The 21,198-nt window shown below is 48.3% G+C and overlaps 11 protein-coding genes across 11 annotated transcripts; 7 read left to right on the top strand and 4 right to left on the bottom strand.

The window, feature by feature from the left end:
• Positions 1–336: 336 nt before the first annotated feature.
• Positions 337–1,584, top strand: N7533_010352 (tryptophan synthase subunit beta; the record flags this gene model as incomplete). The annotated part of the gene is made up of 1 exon (XM_057107002.1): positions 337–1,584. The coding sequence occupies one exon, from the start codon at positions 337–339 to the stop codon at positions 1,582–1,584; it is 1,248 nt and encodes a 415-aa protein (XP_056956219.1).
• Positions 1,585–2,135: 551 nt separating this feature from the next.
• On the top strand, positions 2,136–4,352 carry xlnD (beta-xylosidase XylA; the record flags this gene model as incomplete). Its single annotated transcript, XM_057107001.1, has 1 exon — positions 2,136–4,352. The coding sequence occupies one exon, from the start codon at positions 2,136–2,138 to the stop codon at positions 4,350–4,352; it is 2,217 nt and encodes a 738-aa protein (XP_056956218.1).
• Positions 4,353–4,866: 514 nt separating this feature from the next.
• N7533_010350 (glycoside hydrolase family 76 protein) lies at positions 4,867–6,331 on the bottom strand (the record flags this gene model as incomplete). The annotated part of the gene is made up of 4 exons (XM_057107000.1): positions 4,867–5,317; positions 5,349–5,494; positions 5,564–6,267; positions 6,325–6,331. The coding sequence occupies 4 exons, from the start codon at positions 6,329–6,331 to the stop codon at positions 4,867–4,869; spliced, it is 1,308 nt and encodes a 435-aa protein (XP_056956217.1).
• A 1,531-nt stretch (positions 6,332–7,862) lies between these two features.
• N7533_010349 (transcriptional regulator family TF) lies at positions 7,863–11,269 on the top strand (the record flags this gene model as incomplete). The annotated part of the gene is made up of 9 exons (XM_057106999.1): positions 7,863–8,003; positions 8,054–8,607; positions 8,668–8,707; positions 8,826–9,789; positions 9,852–10,177; positions 10,236–10,306; positions 10,355–10,444; positions 10,497–10,523; positions 10,573–11,269. 9 exons carry the CDS (start codon positions 7,863–7,865, stop codon positions 11,267–11,269), a joined length of 2,910 nt encoding a protein of 969 aa, XP_056956216.1.
• A 22-nt stretch (positions 11,270–11,291) lies between these two features.
• N7533_010348 (uncharacterized protein) lies at positions 11,292–11,624 on the top strand (the record flags this gene model as incomplete). Its single annotated transcript, XM_057106998.1, has 1 exon — positions 11,292–11,624. The coding sequence occupies one exon, from the start codon at positions 11,292–11,294 to the stop codon at positions 11,622–11,624; it is 333 nt and encodes a 110-aa protein (XP_056956215.1).
• Positions 11,625–12,035: 411 nt separating this feature from the next.
• On the bottom strand, positions 12,036–12,750 carry N7533_010347 (translationally-controlled tumor protein; the record flags this gene model as incomplete). The annotated part of the gene is made up of 3 exons (XM_057106997.1): positions 12,036–12,135; positions 12,200–12,642; positions 12,736–12,750. 3 exons carry the CDS (start codon positions 12,748–12,750, stop codon positions 12,036–12,038), a joined length of 558 nt encoding a protein of 185 aa, XP_056956214.1.
• Positions 12,751–13,908: 1,158 nt separating this feature from the next.
• N7533_010346 (uncharacterized protein) lies at positions 13,909–14,616 on the top strand (the record flags this gene model as incomplete). The annotated part of the gene is made up of 2 exons (XM_057106996.1): positions 13,909–14,046; positions 14,092–14,616. 2 exons carry the CDS (start codon positions 13,909–13,911, stop codon positions 14,614–14,616), a joined length of 663 nt encoding a protein of 220 aa, XP_056956213.1.
• Positions 14,617–15,417: 801 nt separating this feature from the next.
• On the top strand, positions 15,418–16,763 carry sur2 (sphingosine hydroxylase; the record flags this gene model as incomplete). Its single annotated transcript, XM_057106995.1, has 3 exons — positions 15,418–15,660; positions 15,713–16,109; positions 16,186–16,763. 3 exons carry the CDS (start codon positions 15,418–15,420, stop codon positions 16,761–16,763), a joined length of 1,218 nt encoding a protein of 405 aa, XP_056956212.1.
• Positions 16,764–17,113: 350 nt separating this feature from the next.
• On the bottom strand, positions 17,114–17,662 carry N7533_010344 (uncharacterized protein; the record flags this gene model as incomplete). The annotated part of the gene is made up of 1 exon (XM_057106994.1): positions 17,114–17,662. The coding sequence occupies one exon, from the start codon at positions 17,660–17,662 to the stop codon at positions 17,114–17,116; it is 549 nt and encodes a 182-aa protein (XP_056956211.1).
• Positions 17,663–17,711: 49 nt separating this feature from the next.
• On the bottom strand, positions 17,712–18,521 carry N7533_010343 (uncharacterized protein; the record flags this gene model as incomplete). Its single annotated transcript, XM_057106993.1, has 1 exon — positions 17,712–18,521. One exon carries the CDS (start codon positions 18,519–18,521, stop codon positions 17,712–17,714), a length of 810 nt encoding a protein of 269 aa, XP_056956210.1.
• A 1,455-nt stretch (positions 18,522–19,976) lies between these two features.
• Positions 19,977–20,815, top strand: N7533_010342 (uncharacterized protein; the record flags this gene model as incomplete). The annotated part of the gene is made up of 2 exons (XM_057106992.1): positions 19,977–20,146; positions 20,257–20,815. The coding sequence occupies 2 exons, from the start codon at positions 19,977–19,979 to the stop codon at positions 20,813–20,815; spliced, it is 729 nt and encodes a 242-aa protein (XP_056956209.1).
• Between the last annotated feature and the right edge of the window lie 383 nt (positions 20,816–21,198).

Raw genomic sequence — 21,198 nt, 5'->3', positions numbered from 1 at the left:
TGCCTCTCAACTTCGAACACGAATTACTTTGTACAAGTTGCAACAACCACCAATGGGACATCCCCAGATACTCTGAAGGATTCGATCCTTCCAACTTGAAGGTTCCGTACATTTAAAATATAAAACATCTTACTCCCCCTCGTAGGTCGGGCACTGGAAGTTACTGCTGACCAGACTTGTTGGGACTATCTGTCCTCTCTACTTCTTCTACTACCTTGGCCTTCATTACTACTAGTATCTGCTTTTAGCTACACTGGCAAGTCAGATTTGCAAGTTCTAATCACCTCATCCATCATCCGATTCTACCCATTCTGCCATTCTCGAGGGTAAGCCAACATGTCGGAGAGCATCAATTCTCACTTCCAGAGCAATCCCGACGCTGAGGGCTATTATGGTCGCTTTGGCGGTAATCACTATCCCCCACAACTTCGATCCGCACTGCTCGAGTTGGCCAACAGCCATAAGGAGCTTCATCAATCGCCAGAATTTCAGACTACTCTGGATAAGGTGCGGGTCGGACTTCAGGGGCGCCCGACGCCAATACATCACCTTGAAAATATCTCAAACCAAGTCGGAGGAGCCCAAATCTTCGTCAAAAGAGAGGATTTGAATCACACCGGTGCACACAAAATCAACCACTGTGTTGGTTTTGCCCTACTTGCTAAACGGATGGGCAAAAAGAAACTGATTGCTGAAACGGGGGCCGGCCAGCATGGCGTCGCTCTGGCAACTGCAGCCGCCTACTTTGGTCTCGAATGCGAAGTTCACATGGGAGAAGTTGATATCAAGAAGCAGAGCTCGAATGTTGGCAGGATGCAGCTACTCGGTGCGCGCGTGGTGTCTGTATCGACTGGCCAGTCCGCCCTCAAAGATGCTAGTGATTCGGCATTTAACGCGTATGTCGAGCAACACAAACACGCGCTTTATGCTATTGGGTCAGCCATTGGCCCACACCCCTTTCCTATGATTGTTCGGGACTTCCAGGGTGTTGTTGGCCGAGAAGCGCGCGAGCAATTTCTTTCCATGGCAGACGGAAGTTTACCTGAGCATGTCGTTGCCTGCGTTGCTGGTGGTTCCAACGCAATGGGTATATACACAGGATTTATAGATGAACCCTGTGTCACTTTACATGCAGTTGAGCCTCTGGGCACGTCTGATAAGCTGGGTCAACATGCGGCGACACTGTCTTATGGAAAACCGGGCACGTTGCACGGTGCTCAATCCATCACGCTTCAGAAAGATGACGGTACGCCTGCAAGTGTCTCATCTATAGCATCGGGACTCGCATACCCTGGCGTTGGCCCTGAGATTGCAATGCTGCATGAAGCTGGTCGGTTATCAGTTGCAAGAATTTCAGACGAGGAAGTCGTCAATACATTCTACCGAATGGCTAAATTCGAAGGTATAATTCCGGCGCTGGAAAGTGCACATGCATTAGCGTTTGCGATCCAGTTAGCGGCGCAGCTCCCGCCATCCGAAAGGATCCTTGTCAATCTCTCGGGTCGTGGCGACAAGGATGTTGATTACGTGCTTGAAAAATACAAGCTAGCTGATAGTAATGGATGCGTGCTTGCAGCAAACTGAAACAAGATAGAATGTATTTCATTTCCAATCTTTCCACATCATCACGTTTAACGGACGTTCTCGGAATGAGTATATCTGTATTCTCTATTAAAGAGGTATTTACGACTTCGACCATTTGAAAATAATATTAAACCAAAAGTCATTCCATTCAGAGGTTAGATCCCTCAATTCTGCGCCGAATTTCATTGATGTGTTACGCAAGGACTGATGTTGTTGCCCTGCAGCTCCACCGTACTTCCCATTCTCATCCCCCACCCTCTCCTGACTCAACTTCCAGATCATACTACTACCCCCACATCGATCGAAGTTAAAAGACTTCAGGCTAAATCACACACAAGTGTAGGCCCCGGCGAGCTTGCCGGCAAAGCTTCGGGATCGGCTGCGGGACTTACTTGGTCGGGCAATGTGGAGAAGCTGTTTTTTCCCGGGGATGCCCACGGGGTTTGGAGCAGCCGATGTGCAGCAAAGTGAGGGGGTATAAAGGAAACTGCAATTTCGCGTTTTCAAATGGGATTCATAGCCCAGTATCTCTCTCAGATCCCATCTTCGCAATGCCCGCTGCTGGATTGCTCGCCGTACTGGCGGCTTTGGTACCAGCCATTTTGGGCCAGGCCAACACTACCTACAAGGACTACTCCACCGAGGCCCAGCCCGACCTTGATGCGCAAACAATCGGAACAATTGACCTAAGCTTCCCCGACTGTGACAAAGGTCCCCTCGGCAATTCAATCGTCTGTGACAAATCGGCCAATGCCCACGATCGAGCCGTGGCCCTCATCTCCTTGTTTACATTCGAGGAACTGGTGAACAGTACGGGCAACAATATTCCGGCAATTCCACGACTCGGTTTACCCGCCTACCAAGTATGGAGTGAAGCCCTTCATGGGCTTGACCGGGGTAATTTCACCGATTCGGGCGACTTCAGCTGGGCAACTTCCTTCCCTTCGCCGATCCTTACGATGGCCGGTCTCAATCGGACGATGATCAATCACATCGGAGATATCATTTCTACACAAGGCCGAGCATTTAATAATGTCGGTAGGTATGGACTGGATGTCTATGCACCAAACATCAATTCCTTCCGCCATCCCGTATGGGGCCGTGGACAGGAGACACCTGGCGAGGATGCCTACTGCCTATGCTCTGCCTATGCCTATGAGTATATCACTGGTATTCAGGGAGGTGTGGATCCTGACCATCTCAAGCTGGTCGCTACGGCAAAACACTACGCTGGCTATGACATTGAGAACTGGGATGGTCATTCCCGATTGGGAAATGACATGAATATCACCCAACAAGACCTGGCGGAGTACTTCACTCCCCAATTCCTATCTGCTGTACGAGATGCCAAGGTTCACAGTGTTATGTCGTCCTACAACGCCGTCAATGGCGTACCCAGCTCTGCGAATTCATTCTTCCTTCAGACCCTTCTTCGCGATACTTGGGGATTTGTGGAGGACGGCTACGTTTCCTCGGACTGTGATTCTGTCTACAATGTCTTCAACCCTCACGAATATGCCGCGAATGTCTCTGGTGCGGCTGCTGACTCGATGAGAGCCGGAACTGATATCGACTGCGGAACTTCCTATCAATACTATCTCAACGAATCCCTTATCGATGGAGGAATCTCCCGCAGTGAGATCGAACGTGGTGTCATCAGACTCTACTCGAACTTGGTTCGCCTAGGCTATTTTGATGGCGGCGATAGTCCATTCCGCGACCTTGAATGGTCCGATGTCGTGTCGACCGACGCCCGCAACATATCTTACGAGGCAGCCGTCGAAGGAATTGTTCTTCTTAAAAACGATGGTACCTTGCCTCTTGCGAAGAACACCAGCAGCGTTGCACTGGTTGGACCATGGGCAAATGCCACTGAGCAGATGCAAGGAAACTATTACTCAACTGCGCCTTATTTGACTAGTCCTCTGAGCGCGCTAAAGGCCTCGGACCTAGATGTCAACTATGCATTCGGCACAAATATCTCCTCAGAGACCACCGAAGGATTTCAAGCTGCAATTTCTGCAGCCAAAAAGTCTGATTTGATTATCTTTGCTGGTGGAATTGATAATACTATCGAGGCAGAGGGAATGGACAGAGCAAATATTACCTGGCCCGGCAACCAACTCCAACTAGTGAAGGAGCTGAGCAAGCTTGGCAAGCCTCTAGTCGTTCTGCAAATGGGTGGTGGACAAGTCGATTCCTCTTCCCTCAAGTCAAACAAGAATGTCAATGCTCTAATCTGGGGTGGCTACCCCGGCCAGTCTGGCGGACAAGCTCTCGTGGATATCATCACTGGAAGGCGTGCTCCTGCTGGCCGTCTGACAACCACTCAATACCCTGCCAAATATGCGACAGAGTTCCCTGCTACGGACATGGCTCTGCGCCCAGGCGGCAAGAACCCTGGTCAGACCTACATGTGGTATACAGGCACTCCGGTCTATGATTTCGGCCATGGACTTTTCTACTCAACTTTCAAGGCCTCTTTGCCCAAGTCCAAGAAATCTAGTAATGGGCGCTCTTTTGACATTCTGGATCTACTTTCTAGGACTCACCAAAGCTACAACACTGTCGAGCAGGTTCCTTTCTTCAACTATACTGTTGGCATTACCAACACTGGAGGTGTCCTCTCAGACTATACAGCCATGCTTTTCACAAACACAACTGCGGGTCCCAAGCCCTATCCAAACAAGTGGCTCGTCGGCTTTGATCGTCTGGGGGGGACTGAAGCCGCATGCTTCCCAGCAGATGACTATTCCGGTTTCACTTGACAACCTTGCCCGCACTGATTCTCAGGGAAACCGTGTTGTTTATCCTGGGAAGTACGAGTTGGCTCTTAACAATGAGCGATCGGCAGTAGTTTCCCTTACATTGACCGGCGATGCAACAGTCATCTCAAAGTGGCCACTTGATGAGCAACAAATTCCCCACGCTTGATTACAGAGCGTGGTTGGACTTTAAAGACTCGGAGTCAACCTCTCCTAATTGACCAGGTTCAATATTATATAGATTTACTTAAAATTCTAGTATCTTCTGAATCATGCCCTCCAATGTTCCAAGGTTGTTGATCATTTAAGTGTCGTAACTCTGCGCGTATACCTCAGACAGAAATAAGCATTGTACTAGTACTAGTAATAGTACCTACTCAAGTAGGTATCAAAGCATCAAATTTCCCATCTACCTTCGGGATTTTAGTATCTTTGTATTCGTTTTAGCCCAAGTTGTCGCTTCGAAGGCTTCTAAAGGATTTTCGAAGATGTTTTTTTCTTATAAAACAGGCACAAATCAAGACAACATGGTATAAATCGCCATGCCAATCAATCCTATCACAGCTGCGGTAAGAATTGCTGCCCCGGCCCTATCCCCATTCGTGATGTGGTCCCACTGAATCTCTTCCTTTGTATCATCCGACTCGGTCCCGGCACCACTATTGCCTTCACTTGATCCTCCAGTGGTGGAGGTTACCGGTCCGTCAATTTCAGCGACGAGAAGACTTTGCAAGACGTCTAGTGTACCCATTTGCTGACCTACGCCTGTTGTTCCATCATAACTACCACTGGCCCAGCGGAAGCCACAGTATGTTCCAGAGTCTCCACCTTGGCATTGGGCGACGGCGGCCTTCGCTGTGACTCGGAGTTTGTTCATGATCATGTCGTAGGTATGGGGAGCTAGTTGGGTGACATCCGCCATCCAACGAGACATATAAGCCTTGAAGGAGAGCTGATCGACGTTGCACCTGCCAATCAATTCACAGGGGGGGTTCGTACATGACATTCTTGCTGGACTCATTCTTAGAGAAGAAGTGATCGGCAGCATCCAAGAGACCATCCAATCGTAATTTCCAAACAGCGGAAGAGTTGGAGGACTGGGATGAATTGGTGGACTCCAATGATTTCGATAAGAGCTCAGAGGTCTATGGTGATAGAGATGTCAGCGATATCAAGCATCACTATCTAGGTGCGGGCTTTGAGGGTAATCTCACATAGTTATACATTACAGCAGCTCCATGCAGGTGAATACCAGCCGTGTAGGACCACCTTGTTCGATCATATGATGTACAGTTTGTCTCATGTGTAGTACCATCGTAGACTTGCCAGTCGTTCCTGATCAATCCCACGGCTCTGGACCAATCCCATGTTTTGGTGGCCCATTCGGCATAGGTCGCATTCCCCGTATACCGAGCCAATCGAGCAGCAATGTCAAAAAAGCAGCCATTTGAAATCGTGTTTTTATAGCCATATCCATTATTCCAAGTGTATATCTGCCAACGTAGGCCACCTTCACAGGCGGTCATATCCCACCGGTGGGTTTGTTCGTTGAAAACAGCCTGAACCATGGCGAGGTAGCCTGGAGTGTCAGGAGAGGGATTGGTAAAGTTTCGTTCCGCGGCCGCCATCGCAGTAAGTGCCCAAAAGCATTGATCATCATTGCCCTCCGTATAGGTCTGATTCTTTGGCATGAAATCGCCATTTTCCCCGGCTTGATGCTCAATCGCCTGGACGGTGATGTCGTTGTAGGTAGTATCTCCAGTTAATGCCCAGTAATTCACGAGTGAGCCAAAGAATGCGCCCGCCTCCCACCAATAGTATGGATCTGGCAGATTTCCTGGTACATCACCAGAATTGTTACCGGAGTAGAAGGTGACGAGATCATGGGCTATCGTGCTAGCGGCTGATTTGATCGACTCTATGATAGAATTTTAGCAGGTGTAACAGGTGAGAGGTAGAAGGAAATACAATATACGCACCATCGCTGCCAATATCCAACTCTATGCCTGCTACTAAAACATGTGTATTGATATAGCAAAGCCCCGTGAGCCAAAGGCAAGGCCTAGGAATACGCCATTGGGAGACCATTTGCGGGCGTGAGGCTTTTACAATGAAGGAATAATAGAGGGAAAGAAATATAACAGACAACAGCTGAAGATGGGAAAGAAAAATTGAAAGAAAAGGAAAATAGCACCGGAGGCTCAGAATAGCAGCTCGAGAAACAGTAGGACTATATTGTCAAAGAGGTATGAACGAGTGTCGAGAAATGGACAAAGACATGATATCGCTCGGTGGGGAGAGAAAAGAGTAATAAACCCTGCCCATCAACTCATTTATTCGCCCAGAAGACCAAGAGAGCGAAATTTGAGTGGAATGCAAAACCCCAAGAACCAATCTGCCGCTTGGCGATGGCGGAGCGATGCCCAGGGCGGCACCAAGGAACAGCGGATCGGTACATCACACAGAACCGCGTATTCCGACGTGTGTCGGGGCCAGCGAAGGGCCAATGAGCTAAGATATGGTAGGAGGCACAGCTCGCCAAGATAGTAAAAATCACCTGAAACCAGTGCCAGGCAGCCATCCTGGGCAGTGATCCAAGAGACCAAAGGTAAAGCGTTGCCTCTTGGCCGGGCTTGGCGGCGGAGACTTTTAGGCGCGTGGATAGGGGTTGAAAGAGAAGGAATTCAGGTATTTAGCCAAGAAAATTTTGAAATAAATGGATCATATTGTGGATCTGGACAGGTCTGTAGGTACGATGCCGAATTCCAGTTGGGATATTGATGAGTTGTTGGATATCTATAGATTCTACGACTAATGCAAAGAGGTGACGGTCCTACGCAGTTACCTATGTAGTATAATCCAGGCTAATTTCTAGACTAGATTGTTCTAGAACTCGAGAGTTGATTCAAATATTCCAAATATGAATTCTGTTGCGCATAATCCATCATTTAGGTATACGATTTACAGTTTCTGATTTATGGTCAATTCTATTTAACCGCCGAGCTTGAACTTAAAGGGTGCAGAATAGTTCGATAGATTCGTTATTGGGCCTCGAATACTGAAACTTCAAGGCTGTGATTCGAATCATGATATTTGGTAAGTTTTGAACGTGAAATATTTCAAACATTGGATGATGATTATATCGGAATAAGGTATACTGGAAGTCAGGAGGATAGAATCGATGAGAATGTGGGACGCATTTCTGATTACTTTGATATTCGAAGTGAAGAAGTTTTAGACAAGCAATATTGGTCTGATTTCATTCTAAAATGCCATAAATTTCTTTCCATTAGATTTAATCCGTAGTTACTAGTATACTACAGAGTATACTGTTGGCCATAAGTTGAGCCTGACCGCCCCGGCGAAATCTGGAGATTCTGATTGGATGATGCATCATCCCCCGCAGTGAACCTCCGCCCTCCCTCCGCAATTCCGCAATCGCAATCGCGAACATAATCATAATCTCTCCTTCTGTCCCCTTCTGTCCTTATGCCTTGCTGAGCCTTTCTTGGGATGGACCCCAGTCAGCAAAATCCCCAGGATCTCTCCTCCGCCTCGTCGCGGGCGCCGCTGGCCGGGGGTCGTCAGATCACTCGCAACCGCGCCAGCTACAGTTGCCACACTTGTCGCCGCCGCAAGGTCAAGTGTGACAAGGTATACACCAATCGTTTCTCCAGCTATTCTTTAAGCTAACGAAATGTCAGGTCCACCCAATATGCGGGAACTGTATCAAGACCGGAGCCGAGTGCGTGTATGATGTTTCATCCGAGAAGCGGGACGATACCAATGCGAATGCGAATGTACCCGAGTCATCAGGCCGATCGGGCCATGGCGTGAAGCGCCGCCGAGCGACCCCGCGAACATGGGAAGAAGATGTCGACGAACTCCAATCTATATACGGCCATTTGCGACAGGCTGGGTCGTCAGAGGGGAATAAATCAGACCCGCGCGCAATTGAAAATCGCCTAGATAAATTGATGTCAATGATTGAGAAGATCGGCGGTACTGGACAGCCATTGGAAGACGCTGAGAGACAGGCAACCCTCGGGGCAGATCAATCATTCCTGGAGGAAGTGCGTCAAAACAGTGCTCGGAATGGAAGGCCAATACCTTCTCGCCCCTCTAGCCCGCGTCGTATGGCGGCCGAGTCGAGCGGTGATGAATTCCCTATACCATCAGGCCAGGCTACAGACCTTGTGGACCCAGTTGGGAGCCTCAATTTAGGCCATCTAAGCCTGGATGATGGGGGAAGGTCCAGGTGAGTGTGAAGCAGCACCGATAAATTATTATTCCTTCAGCCACTAACGATATCGACCAGATACGTTGGGACGACTTATTGGGCGTATATATCTCATGAGGTACGTCAAACAGATGCCAACTATTGACTGCGAGCGGAGCACCGCTGATCCGTCTAGATTAATGACCTCAATCAACTGTTGAGAGACCAAAATCGATCACACGACATGAATTCATTAGAAACTCCCAAACGACGACTTCAACGACCCCAGTGCTGGGAATAGGAGACAATGGCGAGGCTCTCTCGCCAGCTCTCCACCTCCGACTACACCTGGCTCCCGCGTCGGCTCATTTCAACAGTCTATCATTTTCCCTTCTGGTGAATCCCCATCGATGAGCGACAGAGCTGTTGAACCAGAAATGCTGGAGCACATTCCAACCAGACGGCAAAGCCACATTCTGTACAAAGGCTTCATGTCTGGGGTGCATGCCATCAGTCCTGTCATCCACCCGCCGACGGTGCTCAAGCTGTACAACACCTTTTGGAAATGGTACGATTATAGCAGCTACTCGGGGGAGGCATGTCCGATCCCGTCGTTCATTCCTCTTCTTTACGCAATTTGGTATGGTGGCTCCGTCACGGTCTCCATTCGAACGATCAAGGCTGAGTTTAACACGTCATCACGAGATGCACTGTCTATAATGTACAGCGAGGCGGTGACGAGGTGGTTGACGAAGATATCTTTCCCTCGCAGCCCATCTCTTCAGGGGCTTTCTGCCTATCTGATTGTCCAGACGATCCTATCTAAAGAGGAAGAGCCACTGACAAGCAGTCTTTTCGTCAGTCTGGCGATGCGTGTTGCGCAGACGATGGGGCTTCACCGAGACCCTGCTAACTTTGGGATCGAGCCTTGCGAAGCAGAGTATAGACGGAGGCTATGGTGGCACATAATGCACATGGACGGTGTGGTGGCAATGTCCAGTGGACTGCCTCCACTTGTTAGCGATGAAAATTATTGGGATGTGCGACAGACAAGCGAACTAAAAGATACTATGCTGGGAGTTCCAGCTGCGGAGAGTTATGAGCAGTTGGTCACATCCAAGCAGAGAATACCAGACAATCCCGATGACCCGACTGTCTGTGGTGGGCCATCAATGGTGAACGTATTCTATCTCACCGCGAGGGGCAAATATATCATGGCTTGTAAGTTTCTCATACCTCCCGCTGGCAGTGAACTCAGAGATGATATTAATGAGAGCTGACAGGGTCCATTCGTCGAATCTTGCGAATCCAACTTGGCACAAAGCCTGTCACTCGCCAAGATATGGAGGAATTAAAAACAATCCTTATGGATCTTCAGCTCAAGCTGAATTCCATTGTCGGCAGGATACCCGAAAGTCATATCACAGACCGTACATCCGTCTCAACCGGGCGCGCACTTTCCATGTCCAAGTCTCCTGTGGAATCTCACTCAGGTGAAAGCGAACTTCCAGGCGAGGGGCCGAATGGATGCCCTGAACAGTACCATTCTGCTGTTCTTGTGTCTTTCCATAAATGGGCGCGTATCATTCTTTCACTCTATATTGACAAGGTTCGTTCGTCATTTGTGCGAGTATTCAACCGATCTAGAACCTTACTGTTTTTTCTAGGCTTTCTGTGTCGCCTACCAGCCCTTTCTAAAGAATGCCCGCAGCCGCATATGGCCTGCAGCACGGCAAAGGTGCGTACTCCAGAGAATGATTTCAAGTGCTCTGTCTGACAAATTCAGTGCTCTTCGTCATTGCCACGGCTTTATGGAGAAGTTCATTCAGCTCGCCACAGATCCGGATTTCCAACCATTTCAGTGGAGTTGGCCAGGGTAAGTTTTGTAGCAAACCGTTCAGATGAAAGGGTTAGCTAACCATTCAAAGTAATCACCAACCGATGCACGCGACGATGTAAGTTATTTGCAAATTGATGTTATTAAATTCATCTAACATCGACTAGGATCATGCTCATCGACCTTTACGAACGTCCATATAGCCCCGAGGCATTTAGATCACGGGCCTTTATCGATCGCATCCTGGCCCTCTCTGGGCCAGATGGAGGAGTGGTAGGTGGCGAGGATGGTGTTTCTACGCAAAGACCGCTAAAAGATGGTGGCCGCGAGGCATGGGATATGATTCGCCGTCTCCGTCAAAAGGCGTGGCAGAAGGCTGGCCTCAATCCCCAGATGCTCTGGACTGAACAAGATCAAATCCAGGCAGGCATCACATCGCCAGCCCCAGAGCTCAATGCCATGCGAGGGCCACTATACTCAAATCCATCATCCCCAGCTGCCTCTGGTGCAAGTCAAAAGCCACCACCTCCGCCAGATCGCCAACTGATGGATTTCAATCGAACATTCTACAATATGACCCGCACCCATATCCTCCCAAATCCTGTGGCATCCTCGGCTGCTCGCAGGCCCAGTCTCCTTCGATACTCTCTTCAGCCATCCTCCACGAATCAGTACGCTGCTTCAGCCACAGCCCCACAGTACAGTACACCTGCAGCAAGCATAACATCCCCCATTGCAGCAACATCCCCGGAGATTGCATCTACTCTGCGCTCGCCATCGTCCAATCTATCCCCCCACTGCACAACCCACAATCCCCGTACCACAGCCCCAACAACACCAACAACCGCCTTTTCCAAGCACTGAAATGTCCCCGAGGATGCTCTACATGGACCCCCTATCTCCGAACCCTGCACCAATGAACATGTCGACCCCGCCCTCAATGGTGGACCCGAATCTCAATTTCGACTGGGACCAATGGGACGCTGTCTTTGGACAACACCTCCCTGTCTCCGATGAGCTGATGGAACTGGATCCGGTCGCCGGACTAGACTTTGCAAATATTGGAATCCCGTCCGCTAACACGAACCCCGGCGGGCCAATTGGTTTCAATGGATTACCAGTGGTACCGCAGACCGCGGACGCAAATACCACACCCCCGTGGACCGACAAAGGTGTCAATCGGGGTAATTTGTCTAGCGATTGGACTGGATATTGTTGATATTATTGATACCCCATGAGAATAATTTATCTAATAGAATATGTTCAAATACTAGACATCGAATGTTGGTTATAATGGATTTACTCCACGACTACGACAATAGCTACAATGATATGAACAGCAACTCATTAAGAGGGAGACGTAACAGTTTATCGATTCATGAGGCGTAACTCGACGATCAGAGGGATCGGTCAATTAGGATACGAAGATGGGACGGTGAAAGCCAGAACAGACAAAAGGCCCGGCGCGAGGAGAGGGGATGATAAGCAGCTCATCCCCGCGTCCGCATCCGATCTAGGCATATATGATGGAGAAAGAGCTCGCGTTTCTTCATGTACTCTTCATTCTTCATGTCAAGTGCTTTTGTATTTTGCAAATCCGCCCGCTAAAGTAAGACAGGACTAGACAAGGCTAATTGCTTGGCTTAGACCTTGGTCTCCTTGAGACCGTGCTTCCAGAGGGTAGCATAGGGGGGGTGACACCGTCATCACGGAAGTCAATCAGGACGTGCCTGGGAGGAAATTATCAGCAAGAGAAACAATGGTAGGGGGGGAGGGGCAAGATTAGAGACATACATGGCATCACCGTCCATGGACTCGCCCATCATGACATCGTAGTTGTCGTAGTTGCCAGAGATCTTCTTAAGAGCGCCAGCGGCGTTGGCCTTGAAGAGAGCGATCTCCTCGGCGGGGGCGTTGTTCTCCTCGAGCTTCTTGAGGAGCTTCTTGACGTAGGACTTCAGGTGAGAGGTGAAGTCCTTCTTGGAGGGCTTGAGACCCTCGTCCTCCTTGAGCCAGACAAGGCGGAACTGGTCCTCAATGTCGTGGACCATGGTGGACTCGCCCTCACCACCCTCCTCCTCGGCATCCTCGGCGGAGGGGTTGGCACCCTCGAGAGCGAAGTCCTCGTTCTTGCGCTTGAGGTACTTGCGGCAGTCGGTCTCGAGAAGGATAGGGCAGTCCTTGGCGGGGGCAATCTCGAAGGTGGAGGAGCAGAGCTCATCTCCGGAAAGAACGTCCTGTGAAGGAAAGTCAGCGTTTGGTTCTCAAATTGCGGTAGGAATAGGCGTGGGAGGAGAAGATCATGGGGAAATCTCCGAGGATTCACATACAGTGAAGATAATCATGGTGGCGGTTGAAGGGGTATATTTGACAAAAGCAAGATGAGGAAGAAAACAAAAGGGAAAAAAGGAGGGGGTAAAAAAAAACTTCATACAAAGTGGCGCGCGGTGGGGGAGTTTGTCCTGTTTGCACCGAATCACGGGACCTGCCAGGCTATCATTCAATTTACTTACGAACATCATGATCAACAGAAACATATTCACATGTTAACATGAATATGATGAGCATACTCTAGAAATACTCTCCTTGACAACCGAGAGAATTCTTGATTCCCAATTGCGTGGAAATCTCGGTCATTCGAGGTGTAATCCATTCCATCTGACCTCTCCCAGTTCGCCCCGCAGTGGCACTGGCAATCTCGGCCCACATCTCCTCCTATCACGTTGATCTTCAAATAGCTAGTTATCACAACTTGCTACCGATTCTTTGTTTACAACAATAAAATACTTTGCTAGATCTATCAGATTCTTCTACTACTCAATTGGAAATATAGACACTTTATTGACCCCGACAGCCAATTTGAAGGGTACCCTAGGGTATTCATCTAACACCGGCGGGCAGACCCGGAGCATGTGGAGACCAAGCCAAAGCTCATGCGAAAGAAGGGAAGCCAACCACCAAACTAGATTACTATTATAGATTACTATGTTATTTGGCATTCGCCTTGAGACTACTCTACTGAATTCATTTTGTTAACATTCAATCATCGTTCGAAAATCCATATATCATGGCTCCGAGTCCACAGCCTCATCCAACAATGCCATTCTTCGAACACCATGAAAGGTCCAAATGGCTCCTTGTTTCATCCGCTCCAAAGTGTTCTTGTTCTTGAGATCTCTCCATTGTTTAACTATTCCATTGTTCCAAGGCTTTAAGCTTGAGGTCTTTATCTGACTTCAACTTGAAGTTCTTGATGTTGAGCCTCGAGGTGAATCGGGCCATCTCACCCATATAAATCAGACGAGTATGCCTCTACATTCCATCTTCATGCCACAGCAGTCCATTCAACTTTGCAAACCTTGGAATCTTGGAAACAATTATTTACCCGAACAAATTCAAAGACCACCTGTTTGCACAACTAAAAAATACCGGTACAAATACTGCTAACCAGTCGCATTATACAGTTTAGACTATTCCATCTATCATCTAACTATATCAGCATCATGTCTATCGACTCGAAGAACAACAAGTACACCATGGCCCAGGTCCAAGAGTTTGGAGAGCGGTTCCACAGATATATGAATGATTTTGGTGCCCCAGGGTGCACTATTCCTCGCATTACACTCATGTTAGATTCCTTAGTAAGTCCAACTTGGACATCTTCGTATACGTCTTGGTGCTTGCAGCCCGAACATGCGAAGATTATCCAGGGACTGGGCCTGCCTATCGAGACCGGGATTTCTCATTCCCAGTCTCAGTATCGAAAAGTATGGATTGATAACCAGGTAACCCGGTCGGAATGGCGTGGTTTCGTTGGACCAGGAGTCATCTTCATTGACGCTATTTGCAGAAATCGTGACTCTGGTGATCCCCGCAGTACCGACATGACCAAGGCTATCTATGAGGCCTCGTATCCGATTGACGGCTTAATGTATATCTTCTTCTGTGACGTTGTCAACAAGGAAACTTGCCGGATTGTGGATGATCATCTCATTAGAAGGATGCCCCAGGTTCGGCCATCAATGACGTATGGGATTGACTCGGATCAGTTCAAGATTATTCTTGGGACGGAGCTTGGCAGGACTGCCGCGCGATTTGTTCTCGGGACGTGGGGACAGGGTGTTAGGCGGATTGAGCGTGTTACGGTGATAGCACACGTGTCTATGAAAATGATGATGCACCTGCGATTTGACATTGGGGATTGTCCGTGATAGATTCGGTAGTCTACCTTTGAATGATATTAGTATTATGTTCAATTTCCACACATACTAGTATGATGCTCAGACCTACTGTAATATCTAGCCACTCGTAACTGACCAGTGCCCAGGTGGGTTGATCATCATGTCACGTCATGTAAGTTAAATCCAAGTATGTACACATGCACATAGCACATAATCTCCTGATGATCAGTCAATTATTCAATATTCATGTAAACAATGTAACTAAATGTCATTCACCACTCATTCTAGTCCACAGTTCATAAATTTCCCATAATTCATATCTTGCGCTTTCGTATAGTTCGGATGTCAATCCGGCCGTGATCCTCCGCATACAAACTGATACCGTAAGTTATTATTTGTAAGTTCCCACTCCCGCACGAACACCGAAAACAGCGCAAAATTACCGGTAATCCCAGTGTATTCTCACCGCATCCGAACTGGCGCCACTTTGTCGCCTCCTTTTGTCGCTTTGGGGGGATCATTTCATTCTTTTTTTCCCTTTTCCTTTTTCTTTTTGCTTGGGGTATTCTTATTGTCACTCCTTCAACATCCCAACTTTACTTTGCCTCTTTTTACTTACCTAGATTTGGTCTACTGGGGACTTTTCTGTCCCGTTTCAATCCTTTCGCATATTGCCTAGTCTCTCTGGTCTAACTTGATCGGATCTCCTGGGATTATTTGCCTATCGCAACCCATCCACCTTCCAAACCCCCCCAATCTCAAACCCCCCCTCAACAACAACCTACGATTTCGCCTTCTCCAGGCTTCCATTCGCATTATTTTGTCTTCAATATGGCTGCCAACGCTTCGGTCGCGTTTGACCTCCCTCCACTCCCCAGTTACACCCTCACAGAGCGACAACCGGTGTTTCCGCCCATTCCCGATAACGCTGTCGCCCTCTTTCTACCGATCATCGCCTACTGGGCCCTGTCTGGTATCTATCACTATCTCGATGTCAATAACTACTTCGAACAATACCGTCTACACACCCCGGCCGAGCTATTGAAGAGGAACCGAGTCAGCCGCTGGGAGGTTGTCCGCGATGTTATCCTACAACAAATTATTCAGACCATCGCGGGTTGGTCAGTCGCGTATTTTGATCCCCCCCGAGATGACCGGCTTGGACGATTACAATGTGGCGACCTGGGCTCAACGCGTGCGCATCGCTCAGCGAGCAATCCCGACCATCTTGACCATCCTCGGCCTCGACGCCCCCGGCCTGGCCAAGTCGGTTTCCCAGAACGGTCACTCCATCTTGGCTGGTGCCTTGGCCGGTGGTTCTTATCCTGGCATGGTGCAGTCAATGATCCTGGATAATGGAGCCGAAGTCACTGCCCCCGCCTTTGCTGGTTGGGAATTGGCTCTGGCCTCATTTGTCTACTGGTACTTCGTCCCGGCTCTGCAGTTCCTCATCGCTATCTCCATCGTCGATACCTGGCAATACTTCCTCCACCGCGCTATGCATCTCAACCGCTGGCTCTATGGTGAGTACCTCGCCCTCTTCATCATTCTCACCTAGTGTGTGAGAGAGAGAGAGATTCCCACTAACTTGGTCTTTAGTAACCTTCCATTCCCGTCATCACCGTCTGTACGTCCCTTATGCCTTCGGCGCCTTATACAACCACCCCGTGGAGGGCTTCCTCCTAGATACCGCCGGTACGGGAATTGCCTTCCTGCTCACTGGCATGACCAACCGCCAAGCGATGTGGTTTTTCACTTGCTCGACCATCAAGACCGTTGACGATCACTGCGGCTACGCTTTCCCCTGGGATCCCCTACAGCATTTTACCTCCAACAACGCCGCCTACCACGATATTCATCACCAAAGCTGGGGTATCAAATCCAATTTCTCTCAGCCCTTCTTCATCTTCTGGGACCGGCTACTGAACACCCAATGGAAGGGTGAGGTGAAGCTTCGCTACGAGCGGGCCCGGGACAACGCACAGAAGCAGGTGGACATGGAGACCGCACAAGCAACCGAAGCTGCCGCCAATGAAGTGACGACGCCCGCTATCGAGCCCCAGCCCGTGGTGGTCTCTTCTGAGGGGCCGGCCGCACGCACTCGCTTGCGTCGCAAGACTGTCGACAGTCTCAAGGGCCCCAGCCATGGCGTCCCCGGCAGCGTCTTGCACAACTAAAGCCGTGATGAATTTGAAATAGGGGCCATCTGGTCCATTGCATTGTCTCATTTGGCGTTTCTCGGAGCTGCTGGTCATCTTTTCTTTCGAGGCTGTGGGTTTGGCTTTCGCTTTCATGTATATGGGGTCTTGGACCCTACCTGTATTAATACCACGAGAATGTGCCACAGTCTTTTTTGTACATGGTTTTCTCTATGACCTCCCGGCGACTCATTGTTCATAATGTCTATTGTTCTACAGATTGACTCCAGTCATCCAATTCAATTTAATTGTATTGCACATGTGTCCCCGCAGGCACTCTAATAAACAATACTGTGTAACACCCTCTAAACAACTCCGATCAAATCAAATCAAACCACATTATGATGGTCAACCATCAAATCCCAAGTGGTCCCTGTCCCCGACTTCCCCTGAACCTCGATTGAACTTGAATCCTCGTCATTCCCGTCCCAATCCGTACACTCATCATCCATCCAGTCACTGTTAGAATCCACGTGATAGTCTGTCCTAGAATAATCCGAGGGGGAATATTGGAATTTAACAGGTACAACCCTGCTAGATCTGTTACTAGTACTACCTGGCCCAGGAACAGGATGCGGCGGCTTGTTAGGCATCAAGCTCAACCGATCGTAGTTATCGCTCATTTCAGCAAGCTCGTTGGTAGTCTTGTCATTCTTTGCTCCAAGATCGAGCGGTGCAACCATCGCTGATGGTACGAGTGAGTCACGGGAGAAAGGCTTTTTCTCTCCAATACTCCTGTACATTTCCATAAGCTTATCAACTGCATCGAGTCCAATTTCCGCATTTTCGGTTGACGAAGCATGGCTTTGGCGAGAATGCCGGTTGGCAGATGGCGTCGGGCCAACCCCGTCCTCAGAAATCTCCAACAAAGAAGCCATTCTAGGGAACAAAATCTCCTGGTCACTCTGGTCCAAGTCTTCCTTCTCATTAGACCCCCCCGTGATCCTTGGTCTTAGAATCACGACGGTTCCCATACCCTCGTCTTTGGAATTCGGCTCTCGTGCAAGATTTACGAGCAGCCTTCATTCCATATGCCAGTTCACTTGACTTCGCATACATCTCCTCGGTCTGCTCACTGGTGAACTGATTGATACACTCATCAACAAAAGCCATGAGCGTGCGGGCCCTGTGCTTTCGCCGCGTCCGCGTCCGGCTTAGAATCACTATTCGCAAATTGCGCACAGCTTCCATATCTGACGCAACACGCGCCAACATGCAAGCTCTGCAGCCATTAATCTGGTAGCTCCATCCATTGGGGATGAAGATCTTCGGTTCCTGGCCAGGTTTAATCCACATGCCTCGCAACGCCCGCAGACGGATCAGGATCTCTTCTTCGACGGGATGACAGAGCTCAGGGAATCTCTCAAACAGAATAAAATGCTGCGTAACCTCTATTTGCACGAATATGAATATATTAGAGATCAACTCCACATTGAGAGGCGCATGCAAATCGCAAAGTGGGCTAGGAGATTGTTTGAAACTAAGCGATAGAGGCCTAGGTCGACGGAGGCGCTTCGGTAGATTCTGGATCAGTCTCTCGATTTGAGATCTAGACACTATCTTCTTCAGGTCTGTGTTGTCTAGGTGTAGGATCTGCGTTAGCATCTTGAGTTCGCCCCGGTCCAGCATGTTGACTGACCCCGGGTGTGCTTTGGCTTTATCTGTACGGCGGAGGCTGGAGGGCATGGTGAATCGTTTGATGCGGCGAATATCAGTGTCGCCCTCATTTTCAACCATATCAACTGAAGTCCAGTGAATCCTCGTGGGAATTCTTTGACAATATTCGGGTGAAATACTTGATTTTGCCTTGGGTACTCTTCTCGATTTTATTTTAGGAATTTGTGCATTGCCAGAAATGGGAGAAGCCGAGCTTTTATACTGATATGTAAAACTCTGCTTTGAGATCTATACTTGGATTCTCAAAGGTATTCACATTTCATTGTATTCACGACTATTTCTGATCCAAAATGATATGCCACAATAAGGCACGCGTGATATCTTTGAAGCGTTGGTTTCAAGTCATTGTTGGCTATGTTTCACATCAATGATTGATTCGAGAAAGCCTTTGTTCTTCAATGAACAGAGATCCGGTGCCATATTGTCTATTCCACAATTTAAAATGAAAATAATCACTGGTTCTCGGCCAGTATTTTCCCTTTGTTCTGCCACACAATGAACTTCTTGGCCCTCGAATTTAAGGCACACTTACCACTAATTATCTCACTATACCTCCATCCTCGTTCAAAACCAAGGAGATCTTCGTCTTTGGCCACGCCAAATTCCACCCGCAGTCATGAAGTCGGATACGCAGCTCTTCACATCCGCAGCGTACCCTCCCCTTAGCATAATATGCCTTGGACTCCTCACAAGCTCCCTTTTAATGGCCTTTAGCACAATACTGACAGCTTTGCTAGACTTTCTTGCGGACTATGTCATGAATCCAGCGATGATGAGGATGGCACAGCCCCTATTCAATCCGATCATAGAGTCTATCGCCGACCTTGTGATCGATTCGTCAGAGCTTTACAAAGATATTACTGATTTATCACGGATATTACTAGTCCCATATGATCTGATAATTATCCTTCTAGATACAGTTATCATAATACTGGGTGTCATCCGACTAGAATTGATTATTATGGTGTACCTTTATTACTCGCTCTACCAATTCTACCAGGCTGCCAAGGACGCTTTCAGCATTTGTCTGGAGGGCTTTCAGTATTTCCGAATATTCACATCTAGATCTGTATTGGCATTCTCTTGGAAACACTGGTCTGGGCTTTGTCAAATATGGGTAGAAATATAGAAATTATGATTTAGCTGCACGTCTTCAAGGAAGATAGACCAAGATGGTTTGGAAAGACAAAATAAGACAGATTAATAAATTCTTCACGATTGAATAGTACTAGCCATATGTTCTTCATGACTGGTATCTGCTAGGAGCAGATAGCAGCTACCGAGGTATTCGTATTCTTAAAATAGCAACTCAACTTTACGTAACCGCCAACTAACTTTCATTCCCGAATTTCGACTCCAAATCAACATTAAAGCAGATCTCCCAGAACACTTCCAACCTACCGAAAGCAAGTTTTCCCACTAGGTACTAACACCTATCAATATTTGACAACGTGCGATTCAAAGGTTAACGCATCTGCTCGAGGCTTAGTCTACTAAGCGCTCTGCTAGCCCATCATGACCACTCCGAACGAGCCTGAGATTATTCTCTATGACTTAGCATCTACCAAGAGTGTTTGCTTCTCACCAGTTGTTTGGCGTATCCGCCTAATGCTCAACTACAAACGCATCTCTTATCGGACGATTTTCCTCGAGTTCCCCGACATCGAGCCGACCCTGAAAGGGCTGTGAGTCAATAATATCTATCATTCATGACCTCAAACAACATCGAACTCCTATTTCCTAATCATTCCACCCCAGAGAAAAAAAAAGAAACACATCTGACTTTTGTCTCTAGTGGTATAGTAGTCGAATCAGGAACGAAATACACAGTCCCTGCGATCCAGCACCTACCAACTAATACCATGATCATGGACTCCACTCCTATCTCGCAATTTATCGAAAAGACCTACCCGGATAGACCAGTTCCACTTACATCAGCTCTGGGTCAAGAAATCGAAGCTAAATCACGATCTGTAGTAGGAAAAGCCTTCTACGTATCCATCTTGCCGCGTGAGATAAATATCCTCTCCCCGCGCGCGCAGGAATTCTACCGGCGCACGCGTGAAGCCACACTTGGCCACCAACTCGAGGTCCTCCTTGATTCGGAGAAGGAGGAACAAACCTGGCAGTCGTTGGGCGAGAGCATACATGAGATCAGCGAGCTGATGAAGACGAACAAGGCTGACGGGCCATTTATCCTTGGAGCTAAGCCAAGCTACACCGATTTCTTTATTGCGGGGTCGCTCCAGTCTGCGAAGACGGTGCATGAGGATGTGTTTCATCGGATCGCACAGTATTGTGGTTTCAAGGATGTTTATGAGGCTTGTTTGCCATATATGGAAAAGAAGGATTAGTTCCCCGTACCCAACGAGCCTGGATACGGGTTTGGATAGTTTTAAAATCACGAGGTATCATGAATTTGAAACTATTTACAGAGTAGTACTAGTTACTAATTGGTCTTAGTAGCCGAGGTCATTTCGACTTATGGTGAACAGTGCTGACGGAGTCTATTTTGATCTCATATTTAAGCTAGCTCGTACTCTCTGGAATTAATATGTGGTTTCTAAGTCGTATACTTGATGTATTTCTTCGCAAAAGCTTGAATATCTGACCGTTTGGTCACATTCAGAGGTCGCGTGAATCCCAACAGCAATTTATCACATGACAATCGCAGGTGATGTACTTTCCCTGCACATTTGAAACTTTTAGCGACAACATTCAATCCGATCGCATTATC

Source organism: Penicillium manginii (assembly GCF_028828005.1).
Source record: "Penicillium manginii strain IBT 31320 chromosome Unknown utg000007l:1.0-2284322.0:1.0-2285126.0, whole genome shotgun sequence".
NCBI classification, from domain to species: domain Eukaryota; kingdom Fungi; phylum Ascomycota; class Eurotiomycetes; order Eurotiales; family Aspergillaceae; genus Penicillium; species Penicillium manginii.
This window is presented reverse-complemented; position numbering and strand designations above follow the sequence as displayed.